This window comes from Vulpes vulpes, chromosome 9 (assembly GCF_048418805.1).
Source record: "Vulpes vulpes isolate BD-2025 chromosome 9, VulVul3, whole genome shotgun sequence".
NCBI classification, from domain to species: domain Eukaryota; kingdom Metazoa; phylum Chordata; class Mammalia; order Carnivora; family Canidae; genus Vulpes; species Vulpes vulpes.
The window spans coordinates 43,749,094-43,770,271 of NC_132788.1; the positions used below are offsets into that span (position 1 = coordinate 43,749,094).

Sequence of the window (21,178 nt, forward strand, 5' to 3'; positions counted from 1 at the left end):
TAGATACACTGTTTCTAGGGTTTTGAGTCTTGAGAAACTTTATAGCCGATTGTAGAAATACAGCATAGTCGTACCTTGTCCTTTGTGACTGGCCAACACTTATTGACTACTCCTTTGACATTTGAAAGTTTTTACAATGTAAGACCCTGCTTCCCAATGTAGAATCCAGAAAAGGAAAACAATAACACCTCCATGTTGTGTAGCCTTCCTTCCCAGTAGACAGCAGCTACATAAGGTAAGCTCTAACAGGTTGATGCACTGTGGAAAATCGTTTTTGGGAACTGAGTTATATGGAGAAAGGACAACATATGCTGGTCCATTTGACTTGAGAGGTCATATTAGATGAGGGGTCATTTGGAGGCTGGCAGCTGAGAATAGCTTCCTGATGATGGCAGAGGCCACAGCTCCTCAGCTACCCATTTCTGTAGTATAAATCTGGAGGTTGTCCTTGGAGTCTTAGCCTATAATATCTTTATTCTGATTTTCCAGTAATCTGTGAGATATTATATGTATTAATGAGTCTACTTTGTGCTTGAACTGGCCAGAGTGGATTCTGTTATCTCCAACTAAAATGTGTGTTGGACCCATGGACCCATCCTGAGAATACCAGGCAGGGATGCCCTGCCCCCAGCCTATGCCAGACATGCCTAGGAGGGCCACACACTCTCTCTGCTCCATTCTTGGAAGGGTTGGGCAGGAGGGGAAGGGGAACTAGAAGAGAGAGTTGTTATTCCCTTCTTACCCTACACTGATTTGCCTGGCTCTGCTCTGCTGGAGTGAAGGGAAGATAATTCTGTTTCAGTAGCCCAGGGTCATCTTTATTCTCAAATTAATTAAGCTTGGGTTTGCTGCAGCTTGAAGACCAGGAGCCCCCAGGACGCTCTCTTCCCATTATGTCCAGAAGCCTTATGTTTGGGCCCAGTTCAGCTACCTCTGTTCTGTCTGGACTCTCCAGAGCCATGAGTGGCACATCCCAGCCCTGGGTTGTTCCTTGTGCCTTACAGATTCTCACCCTGGCAGTAGCCTTCCTCTGGTCTTCATAGCCTGGAATTATGTGAGCTCACTTCTCTACAGAAGTTCTGGCGGTTCTGGTTTCTCTGACTTGGGGGTTATAAGCTCTTCCTAAGTCTACTTGTCTTCCATTTTCTGGAGAAACAAGTCCCTTGATAGAGGGACAGGTACAGCTATAATTTGTCTTGTGCAGTACTCTGAGCACAGGTCCCACCTTCTTCTCCCAAGGTGGAAGAGAAACCCACGGAGCTGCAAAGACCCCATTCAGTAAGCCTGGAATATAACTGTCTCTCTGAAGCCAGCATAACCCCTTTCTCCATTCTTCCCTTCTGATATAGGAGGCCACTCATCCAGGAAACAAATCCTGTAGTTTAGAAAGTTTCACTTTTTCCATCTCGCATCCAGCAAAGACCTTGGAGGCTCCCTAATGCTGGATACAATTCACCTTTTACTGAGTTCAGTGTGATAAGGAACTTAATTATTGCTTTCCTTTTGACTTTAAAACCAAGTGGATGGAAGTAATCTGTGTTGGACAGATCTTTGACTCCTAGCATCCACTTAAAGGACAGTGTAGCCTAACTCATTGCTTGGCAGACAGGCAGTTCTCTTCTACAAAACCTCTTGGGTCTGTGAATTCTGCCTTCTGGCTTCACGGCTTATAAGCTGGAGAGGCAGCCAAAGTTCTGGCAGGTTCTGTTGGCTCTGGCTTATGCTTGTCTTATAACTACCTCATGTTCACTGTATGACTAACTGCCAGGGGCTTTGTGAATTGGGGCTGCAGTTTCTGTACTAGCCAAGGTATTCGTCTTACTGAGGGGAGACTGTGTTATGGATGACTTGGTGTTCCAGAGATGTTACACCAGCACATGCCTCTCTTCTTGTCATCTTTACGAAGTCATTGAAAACATCTATTGATAAGTGCTGCTTACTGTCTTTATGGTCAAGCTTAGCAATATTTTCTACTGAGATATGGGAGAGGACTGAGGGCTTCATGTCATTGTGGTATGGTATGTAAGGAACTTCATATGGGAATTGGGGCCAAAAGACTAATCTTTTGTATAAGTTTAAAAAATTTCCAGCAGTTCACCCATAACTCTGGCATGATAGAGGAATAAGGCACCAGTTAACCTTCTGCATTCAGTGTCATCTGATTTCGTAACACTGAATGATTGCCAACAAACTGCACAATGTTTGTAGTTAATTAATATCCATGGTCTTCTCTGTGCTTCTCCTCCCTTTTTCTGCAAGCAAAAACAATCCTGTTGTTGAAGATGCTGGTTCTCAATCTCTCATGCTTAGTACACAGCCTCCTGAAACCACATACAGCATCAGTTCATCCTAAATTTGTTTCCCCTTATTGATTTAAGGCAAAAAGGGCTACATGTTTTGTTTGTTTTTTGTTTCTTTGTTTATGTTCAGCAGTGGAGAACCTCTCTAACCATGGAATGTAAGTGCTATTCCTCAGTCACTAGTTGGATCTTATCTGGTTGAAGTTGGTTGGGTCAACTTCAGGTATATACTAAATCCTGAACCATTAATGGTTGCAGGGAATTTCAGTGCTTTGGTTAGGATCAAACTAATTCTGACCCTGAAGCCCATTTGTTGGGCTTAGTAATTAATCAAAATAAAAAGTCTCTTTTAGGGCAGCCCGGGTGGCTCAGCGGTTTGGTGCGGCCTTCAGCCCGGGGTGTGATCCTGGAGACCCAGGATCGAGTCCCTCATCGGGCTCCCTGTATGGAGCCTGCTTCTCCCTCTGCCTGTGTCTTTGCCTCTCTCTATCTTTCATGAATAAATAAATAAATAATCTTTAAAAAAGTCTCTTTTAAAAAATTTTTTATTTAAATTCAATTAGCCAACCTATAGTACATCATTAGTTTCAGATGTAGTGTTCAGTAATTCATCAGTTGCATATAACACCCAGTGTTCATCACATCTCATGCCCTCCTTAATGCCCATCACCCAATTACCCCATCTCCTCACCCACTTCCCCTCCAAGAACCCTCAGCTTGTTTCCTAGAGTTAAGAGTCTCTCATGGTTTTTCTCTCTCTCTGATGACTTCTCCTTCAGTTTTCCCTTCCTTCCCCTATGATCGATCCTCTGTGCTGTTTTATACTCCACGTATGAGTAACACCATATGATAATTATCTTTCCTGGTTTGACTTATTTTGCTTAGCATGATACCCTCTAGTTCCATCCACATTGATGTAAGTGGTAAGTATTCATCCTTTCTGATGGCTGAGTAGTATTCCATTATATATGTGTATGTATACACACACACACATCACATCTTCTATATCCATTCATCTGTCCATGGACATCTTGGCTCTTTCCAGTTTGGCTATTGTGGACGTTGCTGCTTGGACATTGGGGGTGCAGGTGCCCCTTTGGATCACTACTTTTGTGTCTTTGGGGCCTGGTAGTGCATTGTTGGGTCACAAGGTAATTCTATTTTTAAGTTCTTGAGGAATCTCCATACCATTTTCCAGAGTGGCTGCACCAGCTTGCATTCCCACCAACAGTGTAAAAGGATTTCCCTTTCTCTACACCCTCACTGTTTGTTGTTTCCTGTCTTGTTAATTTTAGCCATTTTGACTGGTGTAAGGTGATATTTCATCGTGGTTTTGATTTATATTTCCCTGATGAGAAGTGATGCTGAGCATTTTTTTCATGTGTCTGTTGGCCAGGTGTAGGTATTCTTTGAAGACATGACTGTTCATATCTTCTGCCCATTTCTTGACTGGATTCTTAGGGGTTTTTTTTGGTGTTTGAGTTTGAAAAGTGCTTTATAGATCTTTGATACTAGCCCTTTATCTGATATGTCATTTGCAAATATCCTCTCCCATTCTGTAGGTTTCCTTTTAGTTTTTTTAGTTATTTCCTTTGCTGTGCAGAAGTTTTTTTTTTATCTTGATGAAGTCCTAATAGTTCATTTTTGCTTTTGTTTCCCTTGCCTTTGGAGATGTGTCTTACGAGAAGTTGCTATGGCTGAAGTCACAAAAGTTGCTGCCTGTGTTCTCCTCTAGGATTTTGATAGATTCCATCTCACATTTAGGTCTTTCATACATTTTGAGTTTATCTTTGTGTGGAGTAAGAAAAAGGTCCAGTTTCATTCTTCTACACGTGGCTGTCCAATTTTCCCAGCACCAGCACCATTTACTGAAGAGACTGTCTTTTTTTCCATTGGATATTCTTTCCTGCTTTGTTGAAGATTAGTTGACAATAAATTTGAGGGTCCATTTATGGTTTTCCATTCTGTTCTAATGATCTGTGTGTCTGTTTTTGTGACAGAACCATACTGTCTTGATGATCACAGCTTTGTAATACAGCTTGAAATCAGGCATTGTAATGCCTTCAGCTTTGGTTTTCTTTTTCAACATTCCTTTGGCTACTTGGGGTCTTTTCTGGTTCCATACAAATTTTAGGATTATTTGTTCCAGCTCTGTGAAAAATGTTGATGGTATTTTGATAGGGATTACATTGAACATATAGATTGCTCTGAGTAGCATAGACATTTTCACAATATTTATTTTTCCAATCCATGAGCATGGAATGTTTTTCCATCTCTTTGTGTCTTACTCAATTTCTTTCATATGCATTCTGTAGTTTTTAGAGTACAGATCCTTTACCCCTTTGATTAGGTTTATTCCTATGTATCTTATGGGTTTTGGTGCAATTGTAAATAGGATCGATTCCTTAATTTCTCTTCCGTCTTGTTAGTATATAGAAATGCAACTGATTTCTGTGCATTGATTTTGTATCCTGCCATGTTGCTGAATTCTTGTATGAGTTCTAGTAATTTTGGAGTGGAGTCTTTCAGGTTTTCCACATAAAGTATCATGTCATCTGTGAAGAGTAAGAGTTTGACTTGTTTTCTAATTTTTTTTTAAGATTTTATTTATTTATTCATGAGAGACACACACACACCAACACACAGAGTCAGAGACATAGGCAGAGGGACAAGCGGGCTCCATGTAGGAAGCCCCATGAGGGACTCAATCCTGGGACTCCGGGATCACGCCCTGAGTCAAAGGCAGATGCTCAGCTGCTGAGCCACTCAGGCATCCCTTCTTTTCCAATTTGAATGCCCTTTATTTCTTTTGATTGTCTGATTGCTGAAGCTAGGATTTCTAGTACTATGTTGAATAGTAGCAGTGAGAGTAGACATCTCTGTCGTGTTTCTGACCTTAAAGGGAAAGCTCTGTTTTTCCCCATTGAGAATGATACTCACTGTGGGCTTTTCATAGATGGCTTTTATGATATTGAGGTATGTTCCTTCTATCCCTATACTGTGGAGAGTTATAACCACAGGATGCTGTATTTTGTCAAATGCTTTCTCTGCATCAATTGAGAGGATCATATGGTTCTTGCCCTTTCTTTTTTTAATGTGGTGTATCATGCTGATTGATTTGCAAATGTTGAACCACCCATGCAGCCCAGGAATAAGTCCCACCCAATCATGGTGAATAGTCCTTTTAATGTACTATTGGATCCTATTTGTAGTATCTTGGTAAGCATATTGGCGTCCATGTTTATCAGGGGTATTGGTCTGTAATTCTCCTTTTTAATGGGGTCTTTGTCTGATTTTGAGATCATAAGTTAATGCTCACTTCACAGAACAAGTTTGGAAGTTTTCCTTCCATTTATATTTTTTGAAACAGCATCAAAAGAATAGGTATTATTTCTTCCTTAAATGTTTGGTAAAATTCCTTTGGGAAGCCATCTAGCCCTGGACTCTTGTTTTTTGGTAGGTTTTTGATTATTGCTTTAATTTCCTTGTTGGTTATGGGTCTGTTAAGATTTTCTCTTTCTGGGCAGATGGGGTGGCTCAGTGGTTTACCGCTACCTTCAGCCCAGGGCCTGATCCTGGAGACCCGGGATTGAATCCCACGTCAGGCTCCTTGCATGGAGCCTGCTTGTCCCTCTGCCTGTGTCTCTGCCTCTCTCTCTCTCTCTCTCTCTGTCTCTCTCATGAATAAGTAAAATCTTTAAAAAAACAAAAAGATTTTCTCTTTCTTCCTGTTTCAGTTTTGGAGGTTTATAAGTTTCCAGGAATGCATCCATTTCTTTCAGGTTGCCTAATTTGTTGGCATATAGTTGCTCATAATATATTCTTAAAATCCTTTGTATTTTCTTGGTGTTGGTTGTGCTCTCTCCTCTTTCATTCATGATTTTATTTGGATCCTTTCCCTTTTTTTTTAACGATTTTATTTATTTATTCATGAGAGACACAGATAGAGAGGGAGGCAGAGACACAGGCAGAGGGAGAAGCAGGCTCCATGCAGGGAGCCAGATGTGGGACTTGATCCCTGGTCCCAGGATCACTCCTTGGGCTGAAGGCAGGTGCTAAACCTCTGAGCCACACAGGGATCCCCCTTTCCCTTTTTTTTGATACATATGGCTGGGGGTTTATAGGTCTTATTAATTCAAAGAACCAGCTTATAGTTTTGTTGATCTGTTCTATTGTTCTGGTTTCTATTTCATTGATTTCTGCTCTAATCTTTATTACTTTTCTTCTTCTGCTTGGTTCAGGCTAGATTTTCTATTCTTTATCCAGCTCCTTTCAGTATAAGGTTAGCTTGTGTATTTGAGATTTTTCTAATTTTTTGAGAGAGGCTTGTATTGCAAAGTACTGCCCTCTTAGGACTGCCTTTGCTGTATACCAGAGGTTTTGAACAGTTGTGTTTTCATTATCATTAGTTTCCATGAATCTTTTTATACCTAAAGGATATTAATCTTTTTAATTCTTCTCTAGTTTCCTGGTTGACCCATTCATCTTTTAATAGGGCACTCTTTAACCTCCATGTGTTTGAGTTTCTTCCAAATTTCCTCTCATAATTGAGTTCAAGTTTCAAAGCATTGTGGTCTGAAAATATGCAGGGTATAATCCCAATCTTTTGGTATTGGTTGAGGCCTGATTTGTGACCCAGTATGTGGTCTGTTCTGGAGAATTTTCCATGTGAACTTGAGAATAATGTGTATTCTGTTTTTTTAGGTTGAAATGCTGTGTATATGCCTGTGAAGTCCCTCTGGTCCAGTGTCTCATTTGCCTGGGTGGAGTTGATCTGCCCTTGTTTCCTTATTGATCATCTACTTATATGATCTGTCCATTGTTTATATGATCTGTCCATTGCTTTGAGTGGGATGTTGAAGTCCCCTACTATAAATATGTTATTTTCAATGTGTTTCTTTATTTGGTTATGAAATTTTGGTTATGAAATTAATTTGGTTGATTAAAATTAAATTGATTTGGCTGTTCCTAAATTAGGAACACAAATATTTATAATTGTTAGATCTTGTTGAGCTCACCCTATAAGTATGATATAGTGTCACTCTTCATCTCTTACTAGTCTTTGGTTTAAAATCTAATTTGTCTGATATGAGGATTGCTACTCTAGCTTTCTTTTGAGGTCCATTAGCATAGTAAATGCTTATCCACCCCCTTACTTTCAGTCTGGAGGTGTCTTTACGTCTAAAATGACTCTTGTACACAGCATTGATGGGTCTTCCTTTTTTATCCAATATGTCTTTATGTCTTTTGATTGGAGCATTTAGCCCATTTACAGTCAGAGCAACTATTGAAAGGTATGAATTTAGTGGTATTGTATTACCTGTAATACAATACAGGTTTTATTAAACAATACCCTGTTTCTGTAGATTGTCTCTGTTTCTTTCTGGTTGATATTACTCTTGGGCTCTCTCTTCAGTTACAGGATCCCCCTTAATATAGGATCCCCCTTAATGTAGGGCTGGCTTGGTGGTGACAGATTCTTTCAGTTTCTGTCCTAGAAGCCCTGTATCTCTCCTTCCATTCTGAATGACAGCCTTGCTGGATAAAGTATTGGATAAAGTATCCAATATTTTATCCAAGCTAGATAAACATGGCTGCATGTTTTTTTCATTTATTACCCTGTATGTTATCATGCCAGCCCTTTCTGGCCTGTCAGGTCTCTGTGGATAGGTCTGATGCTGGTCTAATGTTCCTACCCTGTACGATAGGAACCTGTTGTCTCAAGCTGGTTTCAAGATTTTCTCTTTATCTCTGAAATTTGCAAGCTTCACTATTATATGTTGGGGTGTTGATCTATTTTTATTGATTTTGGGAGGAGTCCTCTCTACCTCTTTAGCATGAATGCCTGTTTCCTTCCCCAGGTTAAGGAAATTCTCAGCTATGATTTGCTCAAATATACCTGTGGTCCTCTCTCTTTTCATCTCCCTCAGGGTTTCCAGTAATTCAAATATTTTTCATTTTATGGCATTGCTGATTTCTTGAAGCCTCCCCTCAGGGTTCATTAGTTGTTTTTCTCTCTTTCCTCAGCTTCCTTCCTATGCATCAACTTGTCTTCTATGTTACTTAATTCTGCCTCATTTACCTTAGCTGTTAGAGCATCCAGTTTAGACTGTATCTCAAAGCATTTATAATTTTGCCTTGATTAGGTATCATTTCTGCACTAAGAGATTCTCTAGTGGGTTTTTTTTTTTTGCTTTTTCCAAACCCAACTATTAATTTTATACTTATCCTGAATTCCATCTCTGACATTTGACTTATATCCATATTGATCAGATCTGTGGCAGAGTATTACCTCTGGTTCTTTCTTTTGTTGTGAATTCCTCCTTCATTTTGTCCAGAGAAGAATGGATGATGAACAAGTAAGTACTATCAAGAATATCAACTAAGACCCAAGTGAAATACACTAGACAAATCCCAAGAGGTCAGAAACCAGAAAAAAAAAATAAAAAAAACAAAAAGAGAAAAAAAGGTGTATATGGGGGTAATAGAGAATATCATCCCACAGAATGTATAGAGAATAGGGTGATCCACTAGATCCTGAGTGAATTTTGGTCTGTGTGTTAGAAGATACTACATACCAAATTGTAAAGAAAGCAAAACTTATGTATATATACAAAATTAAAATTGAACAGTGAAAGGAAGCCAAAATGAAGAATATATCTATAAAATGTAAATGTAAAAAACAAAGAGTTGATAAAATAAGAAACTAGTTGAAATGGGAAAAAAGAAAAAAAAAGGAAAATTTTAAACCGAAAGATAAGTGAATTGTGAGAAAAAACCCTATGAATTTTATATATTATTTTCCCCTAGTACTGGAGTTTTACAATCCTATGTGGCCTGTACATTTGCTGTTCACCTGTTCTTCCAGTTGGTCTTCTTGAGGAGGGGCCTGCTGTGCTGATTCTCAGGTGTCTGTGCCTGGGTGGATTTGCCCTGCCCTTTGCCAGAGGCCTGGGCTCAGTGTAAGCTGTTTTTGGTTGCTCTGTGTGGCTTTTGTTTCCTCAAAGGTTTCTGTGCGTCTTTTAGAGGATCGGAATAAAAATGGCTGCATCCTGATCTCCAGCCCCAGAGCTGAAAGATTGCAGTCCTGTCTCTTCATTGAACCCTCAGGAATAGATGGTCTTCACTGGCTTACAAATGGGGCTGTAAAACTCAGTGAAACTTCTCCTAATGTGGAGTCGAAGGGGCCCCCTGTCTGTTGCAAGTTTCCAGGCTTGCTGATTGTGTCTTTAGAGCTTGTGTTTTGGGACATGACTTAATGTCCTCTAAAAATAGAAAAGCTGAATATCAAGTGCCATATTTGCCAGGAACTGAATATTTGATGAGGAAATATTTTATCTGAGTAATTAGAATTTCTGACCTTATTTTTTATTTATTTATTTTTTGGCATTGTTGGTTACTGAAATTAGCATTTGGAGAACCCTTGTGCTATCTTGTTGTATAGAAAAGAGAAACCTAGTGCCCACTTTTAGGACTTGCTTTTTAATTTTTTTTAAATTTTATTTATGATAGTCACACACACAGAGAGAGAGAGAGAGAGAGAGAGAGGCAGAGACACAGGTAGAGGGAGAAGCAGGCTCCATGCACCGGGAGCCCGATGTGGGATTCGATCCCGGGTCTCCAGGATCGCGCCCCGGGCCAAAGGCAGGCGCCAAACCGCTGTACCACCCAGGGATCCCAGGACTTGCTTTTTAAATTCGGTAGACGCCCTGCACACTTTTAGGACTTGACCACATTTGTAAGTTGATTGACTTAGGCTCAGGGTGTTAGAGGCAGACTTGTCCACGTGACCTTCTTGATGCTAAGGTAACCATCACTTAATGTTATAGTAGACCTCATGGGCTGCCAGGCACATCCACTTAAAAATGTCAGTGTATGTCTTTGTGTGTCTTTGAATTAGTCATTGTCCATCTTAATGAAATTCTGTCCGTGTCCCTCTGAGGTCTCCCTCAAATACAAATGTTTAAGAATTGAATGAAAAAGAAACTTAGAGTCAAAAAATTAGAAAGCATGTTGAGGGTAACAAGGCAGAAGTATTTATTGCCTAGTAAAAAGGGGGCCTGTGATGCATGGCCATCTAACAACGGATGCCAAAACCACTGGTTTCCCACCACAACTCCATGCCCCTGGCCTGTGGCAGGAGGTGCAGGTTTATGATTTTCTCTGTCTTTGGTATCTGAATGTGGTCTGATCAGATTTTGAAGACACTTGGCATAAGTCCAGATTCCAAAATTACCTTGATTCTGTTTATTTATAAAAACTGGCTCTAACTGAGCAGGCTTCAAATGGGATGAGAATCCACGCCAGGGCAGATTTTTTTTCTCTTAACATATATTGGAAGTGTGTCTGAGAACGTTGTCTCTTTATGTATCCTCACCCACTCCTCCTGAAAAATCTGTGGGCTGGTATTGAGCAGGAATGTGACTGAGGTTACCTGGGCTGCTTTTGGAGCTACCTGCCCCCAAGCTTCATTAATAATCTACACCTGGACAAATACTTTAATACTAAACTTAAGTGATAACCTGTGTCTTTCTTCCTTTCCTCTAATTAAAAGTAAATTTTAAAAGAAATCTTTGTGGTTCAACTAGGCTGAAAACTCAGTAAAGAGTTTGAAACTTATTACTACATTTCCTTTTAAAACCACTATTATATCTTTATAGTTAAAATATGGGCTAGGGGGTTTGTAATAGAAACCAATGGTCTAGACTGTAGCCCTGTGATGGATATAGAACCATATGGCATTTCAGTGGTCTTGGTATGTAAGTCTACCTCCTGCAGCTTGGAATCAAAGAATATCTTGCCCTCATTTATTCAGGCAGCTCATTGAGTGCTCCTTTTGGCTAGGCACGGTGGCAGTGCTGGCGATACAAAGACTCCATAGCACAGAGAGGCACGTGTACACAACAGGTTGTAACATGTTTGATAAAGTTAATGGGGCTTGCTTCCTATTCTAGGAGCAAAGGAATTTTCCATTTATGCCGGTGGGCAAGTCTGGCAACCTTCTCCAGGAGAGGCACCCTTGAGTTTGATCTTGACCAAAGGTTTGCCTCCAGGAGAGGCACCCTTGAGTTTGATCTTTAAAGGCTGGGTGTGAGTGTACTAGGCAGATGTATAGCAAGAGATACCAGTGGGCAGGTATGTGCTGTGGGTATAGCATAAGTAGGTAGGGTAAGTATGGAGGAGTTAGGGGACAGTGGAAGGACTCTCATCGGCATGGCAAGAAGCCAGTGAAGATTTCTTTAAGCAAGAAAAGGACTTGAAATGTTTTTTCTTTCCAGAAATCATATGCTTTCTTCCCCTAAAAACACAAACTATAGTTCATTTGGATTATGAAAAGGAGGAGACTAAAAAGTAGCAACTTTGTTTCAGTGTCATGCAAGCTTTTTTTTTTTTTTTTTAATCTTTTCTGTCTTCTTTCTCTGTCAGGAGTCAATATACTTTCAGGAGTCAGTAAACTTTGTGGCTTTGTTTTTAAGGAATTTACTATATTGTGTTGTAGTTTATCTTATTTGCCAGATGTTGAAACAATGCTACATTTGCAAAAAAGGCTTGCCTTCATTTCCTGCTCGACAAATAACTCCATTTTCACAGGGCTTTGCCTCAAGGAAATGTGAAACTCTTAATTTTATCTTAAAATGTGTGCTTTTAATCTGTTTTCAAACATTAGAAAGTCTCAATGTGTTATTCTTGTTCAATGCTTCTTCTGATTAAGAAAAAAAAATACCACCTCAAATTGTATCTATTTTCTAGGCTTACCAAGAGGTTAAAGAGTGAATCCCTGAAATCCGACTTTACAATAGACTTAAAACATGAGGTACGTCATGGCTTCTTTGTTAAAAGTCTTAGTAATCAAGAATCCATGTATTTTGATATAAAAGGTGTTTTTTATTCCCTAACAGTGTGCCCTCCCCCAGTGCATCTATACATCTTCTCCCCACCAAGGTAATTCTTCTCCCGAAAATTAGGTCTTTCTCTGTAAGCTCATTTTAATCGTGTAGGTGGAGAAGGAGCAGTGCAAGAGTTTGCATCTGTGATTCTTAATATTTGTATTTTTTTAAAGCTAGGTAGACTGGGTGCAAAGGTGGATTTCTAAAAACATGCAAAACTGCCATTTAAAGGATATTTGCTCTTTTTTGGTACTTTGGTTGTACACATGTCTTGGTTATGTTTCTGTGCTTGACCTTCTGGGGCAGAATTGGGCCAGTTGGTCCCAAGAGGCAGCCATGGCATACCAGTTGAGACCCGAGCATCCTTGGTATTTAGTGGACATCTGTGAGCCACCATCCTGAAGGCAGGTGTCAGGTGTCCCATCATTAATCATTACTGAATCATTGTTAAGAAGATTTCTTTGTGGGTTTCATTCACAAGCATAACTGACTGCCTAAAACAGCCCCACCTTTCTCTGCAAGAATCTGTATCTTAGGACAGCTAGATCAGTCTTGACATGTAACAGTCCAGCAGTGCTGGCAGCCTGCCAGGAACAAAAAGGGCATGCACAAGGCTTTACCTTCTTGGATGTTTGCATGTAATGAAATAGTTCATTGGAGGAGAAATAGACATGTAAAAATCATTCTTCCTCTCCATAGAGAGGAAAGAATGACTAATCAAAAGCACAGGTCTGCCTAGATATTTTTGAAGAAGATTGAACTTTTTGGTATAGATACCCAGGTTCAGGAATCTATTAGACACTAAATACATAGAAAGAGTATTTCTAATTTATGTGAAAGGTATGAAGATCAGTCAAAATATCTATGATGTAATCACCTGGCTTAAGAGCTGGAACATCACCTTACGTTGAAGCTACCTGAATGTGACTTTCCTTGTCCCTTTCACTCTTACTAGTAAACATTTTCTTGAAATCTCTCTTCTTTTTCTTCATATTTTATAGCATATGACTGTATCTCTGAATAACACATTATGCAATTTTGCATCCTTCTGGACTTCATATAAACAGAATTGTACCATGAGTATTGTTCTAACTTGAAGCTCATCCATGTTTATCTGTGCAGCAGCTCTAACAAACTTATTTCCACTTTCTGCTTCAGTCTCTCCTATGGCTATGCCAGTTTACTTATCCATTCTCCTGGTGATGGGCTTCTGCATTGCTATGGGTTTCCTGCAATTACAGTCATTACTTTTATGAGGTGTTTTTTTTTTTTTTTTATGTGCATCATGATCATTGGCAGAGGCTTTTAAACTTTTTTTTTTTGTACTGTGATCCACTTTAAAAACTACATTTTTCTTTGTGACCCAGTATATTTGCATCTGTTGTTACTGTGTTACTGATTTCTAGTTTAGTATTATTGTATCTATATAACAGTAATTAGGAATATTTTTAGGCTTATGTGGTGGCCTGGTTCATGTTAAATTTTCGTGAGTAGAGAAAAAGATATATATGCTATAATTTGGGGGGTGTAATATTCTCTTTATTAAAGAAGAAATAGATTTAATTGAATAAGTTAATCTTCCTTCTCCTTGTTCCCTCCTTCTTTCTCTCTCTCCCTCCCTCCCTTCTTTCTACTTTTGTCTGCTTGATCTATCATTTATTAAGAGAGGAATGGGAAAATCTTCCATAATAATGGTGCATTTGACAGTGCTTCCCCTTGTAACTACCAACTCTTGTTTTTTCTAGTCTGACATTGTATTTTTTTTCCGACATTGTATTAATTAGATGCATATAAGTTTAGAATCTTTACGTCTTCGTATGAAATCATCTTTATCTCTTGTCATGCTCTTTGCCCTTGCATGTATTTTGTTGCGGTGATTATTCTATGCTAGCTTTCTTTTAGTATTTGCTTCATAATTGTCTCTCATCTTTTTCTTGCAACCCTTTTGTGTCCTCTTTTAGATGAATTTCTCTAAGGACTATCTTTTTTTTTTTTTTTGTCTCTCATTTTGCCAGTCTTTGTCTTTAAACCCAGTAGCAAAATTTACACTTATATTGAACACAATTACCATTATATTTGAACTGATTTCTAACACTTCATTTTATCCTTCCCCCCATTTTCTCTCTGGAACTTTTTTTAAAAAAACTTCCATACTTTCTATATAGATTATTTTTTGTTCTTTCTTTTTCCATTTTTTCCTCCCCTGCTATTTTGGAAGTTCAGTCCCCATGTTTGTACCTTACTGGTTATTTTAAATATTTTAACATGCATTCTTAACCTGACAATGGCCAATTAATTGATGTCCTAAAAATTTGGCAGATGTAGAATAGTTGAACTCTGATTATTCCCCTCACAATTTATATGCTCTTTGTTGTCTAGTATTTTTGTTCTCTTTTTTTTAACTCCTCCAATATTACCTTTATTTTATGCAGTTCATAGTCTGTATTAGCTTAACCATATATTTCCCAGTGTCTTTGCTTGGTATGCCATCTAACTTCTAAGACCTGCTGGCTGGGATAATGTTTTTGGACATTTTTAAAATTCAAATTCAGTTAGTTAACATATATTGTATTACTCATTTCCGAGGTAGAGTGCAACTCAGTGATTCATCAGTTGCATATAACAGCCAGTGCTCATGACATCAAGTACCCTCCCCCTTAATGCCCATCACCCAGTTACCCCATCCCCTCACCCCTACTCCCCTCCAGCAACCCTCAGTTTGCTTTCTAGAGGTAAGAGTCTCTTATGGTTTGTCTCCCTCTCTGATTTCATCTTATTTTACTTTTCCCCTATGATCTTCTGTTTTATTTCTTAAATTCCACATGAGTGAAATAATATGATTTGTCTTTTCTGAATGACTTATTTCACTCAGCATAATACTGTCTAGTTTCATCTAGGTCATTGCAAATGGTAAGATTTATTTTTTTTATTGATGGCTGAGTAATATTCCATTGTATTCCATACACACACACACACACACACACACAGACAGACACATACAGTATCTTCTTAATCCATTCATCTGTTGATGGACATCTGGATTCTTTCCTTAGTTTGGCTACTGTGGACATTGTTGCTATAAACACTGGGGTGCATGTGCCCCTTTGGATCACTGTTTGTATCCTTTGGATAAATACCTAGTAGTACAATTGCTGGGTTGTTGGGTAGCTCTATTTTTAACTTTTTGAGACGCATCCATAGTGCTTTCCAGAGTGGCTAAACCCAGATGGGATCATTTTTATTCTTCTGAGGCACATCTTTTAGCGTTTCCTTCAATGAGGTGGTAAATTCTCATCTTTTTTCCTTTAAAAACATTTATGTTAATTTTGTTCTTGAAACATAGTTACCATGTGTTTACAACTCAGGGTTGTCAGTCATTTTCTGTCATCACAGTGGCCTTACTGCACTGTGTTCTGGCTTCTGTTATTGTTGTGGGAAATAAAAATGGTCTTACATGGCTTCTTTGTAGGTATTCTGGCATTCTCTCTGTCTGCTTTTGAGATTGTTTGTCTTTGGTGTTCTGCAGTTTCACTATGAGATGTCTAGATGTAAATTTTTTTTTTTTACCATCTGCATAGGATTCGCTGATTTTTTGTAAAGATTATATTTATTTATTCACAAGAGACAGAGATAGGCAGAGGAAGAAGCAGGCTCCTGATATGGGACTCCAAGATCACGCCCTGAGCTAAATGAAGGCAGACTCTTAACAGCTGAGCCACCCAGCATCCCACTGACCTTTTGTATAATAGAATTGTTATGTAATTTTCAGAAATTCTCAGCCATTGTCTTCTCAAGTATATTCTCACCCCCATTCTTTCTGTTATCTCCTCCTGGATCCTTCCAACAGTGTGCTTACATTCTGAATTTTTCTCTTACATTTCCCACCTCTGTTTTTGTTGCGCTGCATCTCAGACAGTTTAAGAGCTTTCATCTTTTAGTTCACTATTTTTTATTTACCTGTGTCCAATATGCAGGTAAATAAATTTAATTTTTAATTTAAATTTAATGGTTATCCTAACCATTAATTTTTTTCATTTTAATTATTTTTTATTTTTAGAAGTTTAGTCCTTTCTTTCTTAAATTTGCTTATTTTATATAATCTTTGAAAAGAATTTTTTTGCTGAAGCTTGAAAGTTTTCTCTTCTTTATGAAACCATATTAAACATAGTAATTTTATAATCTGTGTTTGATAATTCCAAGACCTGCAGTCTTTTGGGTCTTGTTGTGTCTGCTGGCTCTTGATTGTTAGCTCACATCTTTGTGCTTTTTGTGATTTTTCTCTGAGTAGTCTTGCTTAGAACTGTATCTGTGGTAATCTTTTGAGCCCTACAGTATGGTGGGAGTTCCCCAGGAAGGGTTTACATTTGCTTTTCCTGCTGCTACAGGGTTATGTTGACTTGGGGCTTCTTTGAATTACTGTTTGAAGTGTTTTGGACCATGTTGGTGACACAAATTAGGGAAGCCTGGGTTTTGATTACAAAATCTCAGAGAAAATTTAGAGATGATTTTTCCCCTCCATCTAGCTCCAAAGTCCCAGCTTTATGTGGGGTTCGCTCTTAGACATCTCTCATCTTGGGTACATCATAGGCTTTATTTTCTTAACTCTTATCAGAAACTCAGCATCACCAGAGTTCATCTTCTATCTACTGAGTAAAACTACCCTCGATGCCCTTTTTCCCAGGCTCTTCCTTTTGCATATTCTTCCTCATAAGTTCTATACTTCTGTGGCACTTTAGCAATCCAATTAAAATCATTTTAAAGATATTTTATCCAACAGTTTTAGATGTTTTCAGCAAGTCAGTTAGTCAAGGTATGTAGGTACTGTACTGTAGAAAACCAAAATCATGGTAGTATTTTCTTTTATCTTTCACTGCAACGCTTTAGAAACCTTAAAATAGCTTCCCTGAAATTGCTTATGACAACTCTGGAATTGTTTGGCAGTCAGAATATGGATTCTTGTTAATGAAAGATTAGATTGATCAATGTGAAGTTACTATTTTTATAAGTAAAAAAAATCTGTTGAATATTGTCAGATTGATATGCTTCAGTCTAAATGCCCTATATATAGAAGACGTGATCTGCTTTTCTTTGAGATATTTTGTACCTTCTTACACTTGTGGTATTGGCAGTGAGTTCTCTCATTTGCTGCTGGCTCCTGTCCTGACAGATTGCCCTCTACATCTGGGACAAAGGCGATGGGCCTCCCCTCACTCCAGTGCCTGAGTTTTGTACAGATGCTGTGGACTTCTACTGTGCTACCACCTTCCATTCTTTTCTACCACTTTGTGTAAGTAATAGAAGAAAAACTTTCATGCATATCAAAGGAAAATCTACCTGCTGTGCATAATGTTGTCCTGGCACTTTAAGTATATACTGAAAAGAACTCAACATTTCTTATGTGCCAGGTAAGAAGTTTTTGTCACATTTCTACTAATAATAGTCCTAATCAGGGAAGCACTGTTGTTATCCTATTTATACACAAGAAGAGAGGGGCACTGAGAAGTGCTTGTTCAAGGTCACACAGTGAGTCTGGGGGAAGGGTGAGTGAGGACTACAATGGCAGAGACTCACTCCAGAGCCTCTGTGCAGAGCTGCCTGCCACAATTCTTTAGAGTCAGTGTGCCTGGAATCATTTCTCTTGTTGATGATACAGCATGTGTCTACTGGAATATCTATTTCATTTCCTAGAAGAGTGATTTCAGACATTTCCTGTTATATCTAAGCTTTCTCCTCAAGCCCCTCTCTGCTCAGCTGGAGACCTTGGTTTGATCTCATCTGACACTGTCCAGCAGAACTTTCAGGATGAATGTACTTCTTATGGCATAACCTTGGTCCAGTCCCCAGGATGAGCCTGAAGACCCCTGAAACTCACTAGGTTGTTAACAGTTCGTCCTCAGAAGGGAAAATATATTCATCACCCTCAAAGATTGTCTGTTCTTCTCAAGGCAGTTATACAGAAGTCTGTGGGTTGCATTTTCAAAGATGAATATATGTACACACACACACACAAACACACTGCAGTAATTGGAGAGAATCTGTAATGTTTGATAAGTTCCTGAGGGGGAAAGCCTGTCTCTCTAGATATGATACTTACTTGTTCTTTAATGCTCTTCTTGACCCCTAGTGGGGTCAACCTCCTAGTGTCTTGAGTAACATGACAAAGCTGTGGTTAGATGTCACTATAAACTGGCTCTAGATGTTTGAGTCATGACGGAATGTTATTAGAGGCCCAAGACAGATGATAAAGGGGTCAGAACACCCCATGAAGCAGTCTGTGGCCTCATATATAGGCTGTCCACAGGCTGTGTGCCCCTTTCATGTGAGTAGTCAGCTGGGGCTAGGCCAGCACAGGGCTCCTAATTGCCCTGCACCCAAATGTTTGAAATAATCTATTTTTGTCAGAAAATAGAATGTTACTGTAGGCTAGACTTGGGTAGACAATAAAGGAGCCATAGAAATACTTTCAACATCAAAGTAAGACTGGCCCCACAAAAGGGAGTCTGCTCCTGTTTTACACTGAAACATCCCCTGGTTCTCTCCCCTTGTCAAAATCTTCAACAGCTGGGAAGAGGAGGGGAAGGTGACTAACATTTACTGGGCAATTATAATGTGCTAAAAAAAAAAAAATGTAGTAATAAAAGCAGCTTCAATGGTGGCTATTCTGACCATTTTCTAAATGAGCAGACTGAAGTCAAGAGCTGAAGAATGTTGTCTGGATGACACAGTGTGTACAGGGCAGGGCTGGGATTTGGGCCCAAGTCTGGCTGATGTCCGAGGCCTTGTCAGCCTAACAACAGTTCCTGTTTTTGCTTAAAACTTAATCTTGGAAACAGATTTGATGTCCTTGACATTGGGAAATGTCACCCCTACAGTATGTGAGATCTAATATGGGTGTGGATGTGGGTGTTAATATGACATAGACTCATATATGTTTTCTTGTTTTCTAGGGAAATCCAGTGAAGAAAGAGGATATATTTTTTGCAGTAAAAACGTGCAAGAAATTTCATGGTGATAGAAGTATGTTTTGTGTTACTCATTTCTGTTGAGCTTTTAAAATACCAACTGCCTTTTTTAAAAAAGTACAAACCAGATAGGAACTCAAGTGATAATGATACATATATTGTTGAAATGAAAGCAGTTACTTAGTTAGTATTCCTCATTGTACCACTTCAATCACCAAGATCAATTAGAAGGGACCATTTGTATCAAAACATGAGTGGCCCTAGCCCTTCTGAATACTGTTCAGAGCAGTGTTTTTTTTTTTTTTTTTTTTTTTTAATTTTTATTTATTTATGATAGTCACAGAGAGATAGAAAGAGAGGCAGAGACACAGGCAGAGGGAGAAGCAGGCTCCATGCACCGGGAGCCCGACGTGGGACTCGATCCCGGGTCTCCAGGATCGCGCCCTGGGCCAAAGGCAGGCGCCAAACCGCTGCGCCACCCAGGGATCCCCCAGAGCAGTGTTTTAAATTGGAAATGGGAAAGCGCAGCTGTGACAATCTTGGACACGATGTATGAATAACAATCCATTCTGCAGAATAGTGTCCTGTTATGTCCATGTGCCATCTCTGAATTGTATGAAGAATGTTAGAAGCGATTTCAAGGTGAGAGACTGCCAAAAAAGGATGTTTTCTTTGAAGACTAATCCTTCTTTTTGCATTATGGCAGATGTGCACATTGGAACTTTGAAAGATACCTATTTGCTCATGAGTAGATTATACTGCAGAAAAGGCAACAGGTGGCTTATACACAGTGGTCCCTTAAGGAAATCTTGGCGTGCAGATGAATGTTTTTATTCAAGTTTTTGGTGTCATTACAGAATTCTACTAAGTTATGGTGATAATGTAAAAAAAAAAAGCCCATCCTAAATATAAGTAGACATAATTTCTTTCTTTTTTCGCCTTATTTCAAGCTGCACTTTTCTCAAATTGAAAATTAGACAGTCTTTTGCATTTTCTAATTTTAGCATATATTTTAATTTTTTTCCGTGAAAAGACTGTCGATTTCATCAAGAGTGTGATATTTATGTAAAAGAGATTTCTAAACCAGCTGTCGTTTTCATGGGATTGGAGCTATGGGGGACGTTCATTTATATAATTTTTTGATAATATAATACTTACAAATTAACTTTAAAGGGGAATATTTTCCAAATAAAATAATATTATGATTTGGGATTGAAGTGTTAAGATGTTGACATCAATTAAAATCTGGTTATGATGTACAGTATCTTAAAAGTACATAACTATAAACCTTCATGTTTACCTAAAATAGTCACAGAAAGTACCAAGTCCTATTAAATCAGCCTAATATATGCACTCATTATATAAGGAGTCCTAAGGACTATTAGAAATCAATATAGCAGTTACAATTTTCATCATTCACAAAATTGACCTAGTTTTAATATCCTTTTGCTTATTTTAAAATCTGGAAGGGTGTTTGGGGACAATTTTTAACATATAAAAAAAGCATCAAAGGAAATGAATGAGGGGACTTTTTTTTTTTTAACAAACAGCAGAAGTATTCAAATTGATATATTTGATCTTGAAGCTGCACTTGGGAGTAGAGACTGTTTTTATGATGTTAAGAATGGTGGTGGTATTTTCTCTTTTGAAACCTTTTTCAGGTTACGGTGAGGCAGTAAAATGAGGGACCAATCCTGTTGTATTTTTCAAATTCTACAGAAATGAAAAATAAGTTTGCTAATTTTAATTTAGTAATTTTGAATGATCTAGTTTATTGCTTTATTTGCATAATGTTGAGATAACCATTTTAGATATCTGTGAAACGCTTTTATATTTGAATTTTGAGTCAAACGTCTTTAAAAATTACACATCTTTTTTTTAAATAAATTTATTTTTTATTGGTGTTCAATTTACCAACATACAGAATAACACCCAGTGCTCATCCCGTCAAGTGCCCCCCTCAGTGCCCGTCACCCATTCACCCCCACCCCCCGCCCTCCTCCCCTTCCACTACCCCTAGTTCGTTTCC

General features: G+C 38.6%; 1 protein-coding gene across 5 annotated transcripts in view; it reads left to right on the plus strand.

The window, feature by feature from the left end:
* B3GLCT (beta 3-glucosyltransferase) overlaps nt 1-21,178 on the plus strand; it is a 126,277-nt gene that overhangs the window by 52,401 nt on the left and 52,698 nt on the right. For 4 of the 5 annotated variants that reach the window (XM_072719946.1, XM_072719949.1, XM_072719945.1 and 1 more), the window contains 3 exons: nt 12,051-12,114; nt 17,355-17,474; nt 19,135-19,204. In XM_072719946.1, coding sequence (XP_072576047.1) covers nt 12,051-12,114; nt 17,355-17,474; nt 19,135-19,204 — 254 coding nt within the window. The remainder of the gene's footprint in view (nt 1-12,050; nt 12,115-17,354; nt 17,475-19,134; nt 19,205-21,178) is intronic. The other variant, XM_072719948.1, reaches the window with a different exon arrangement.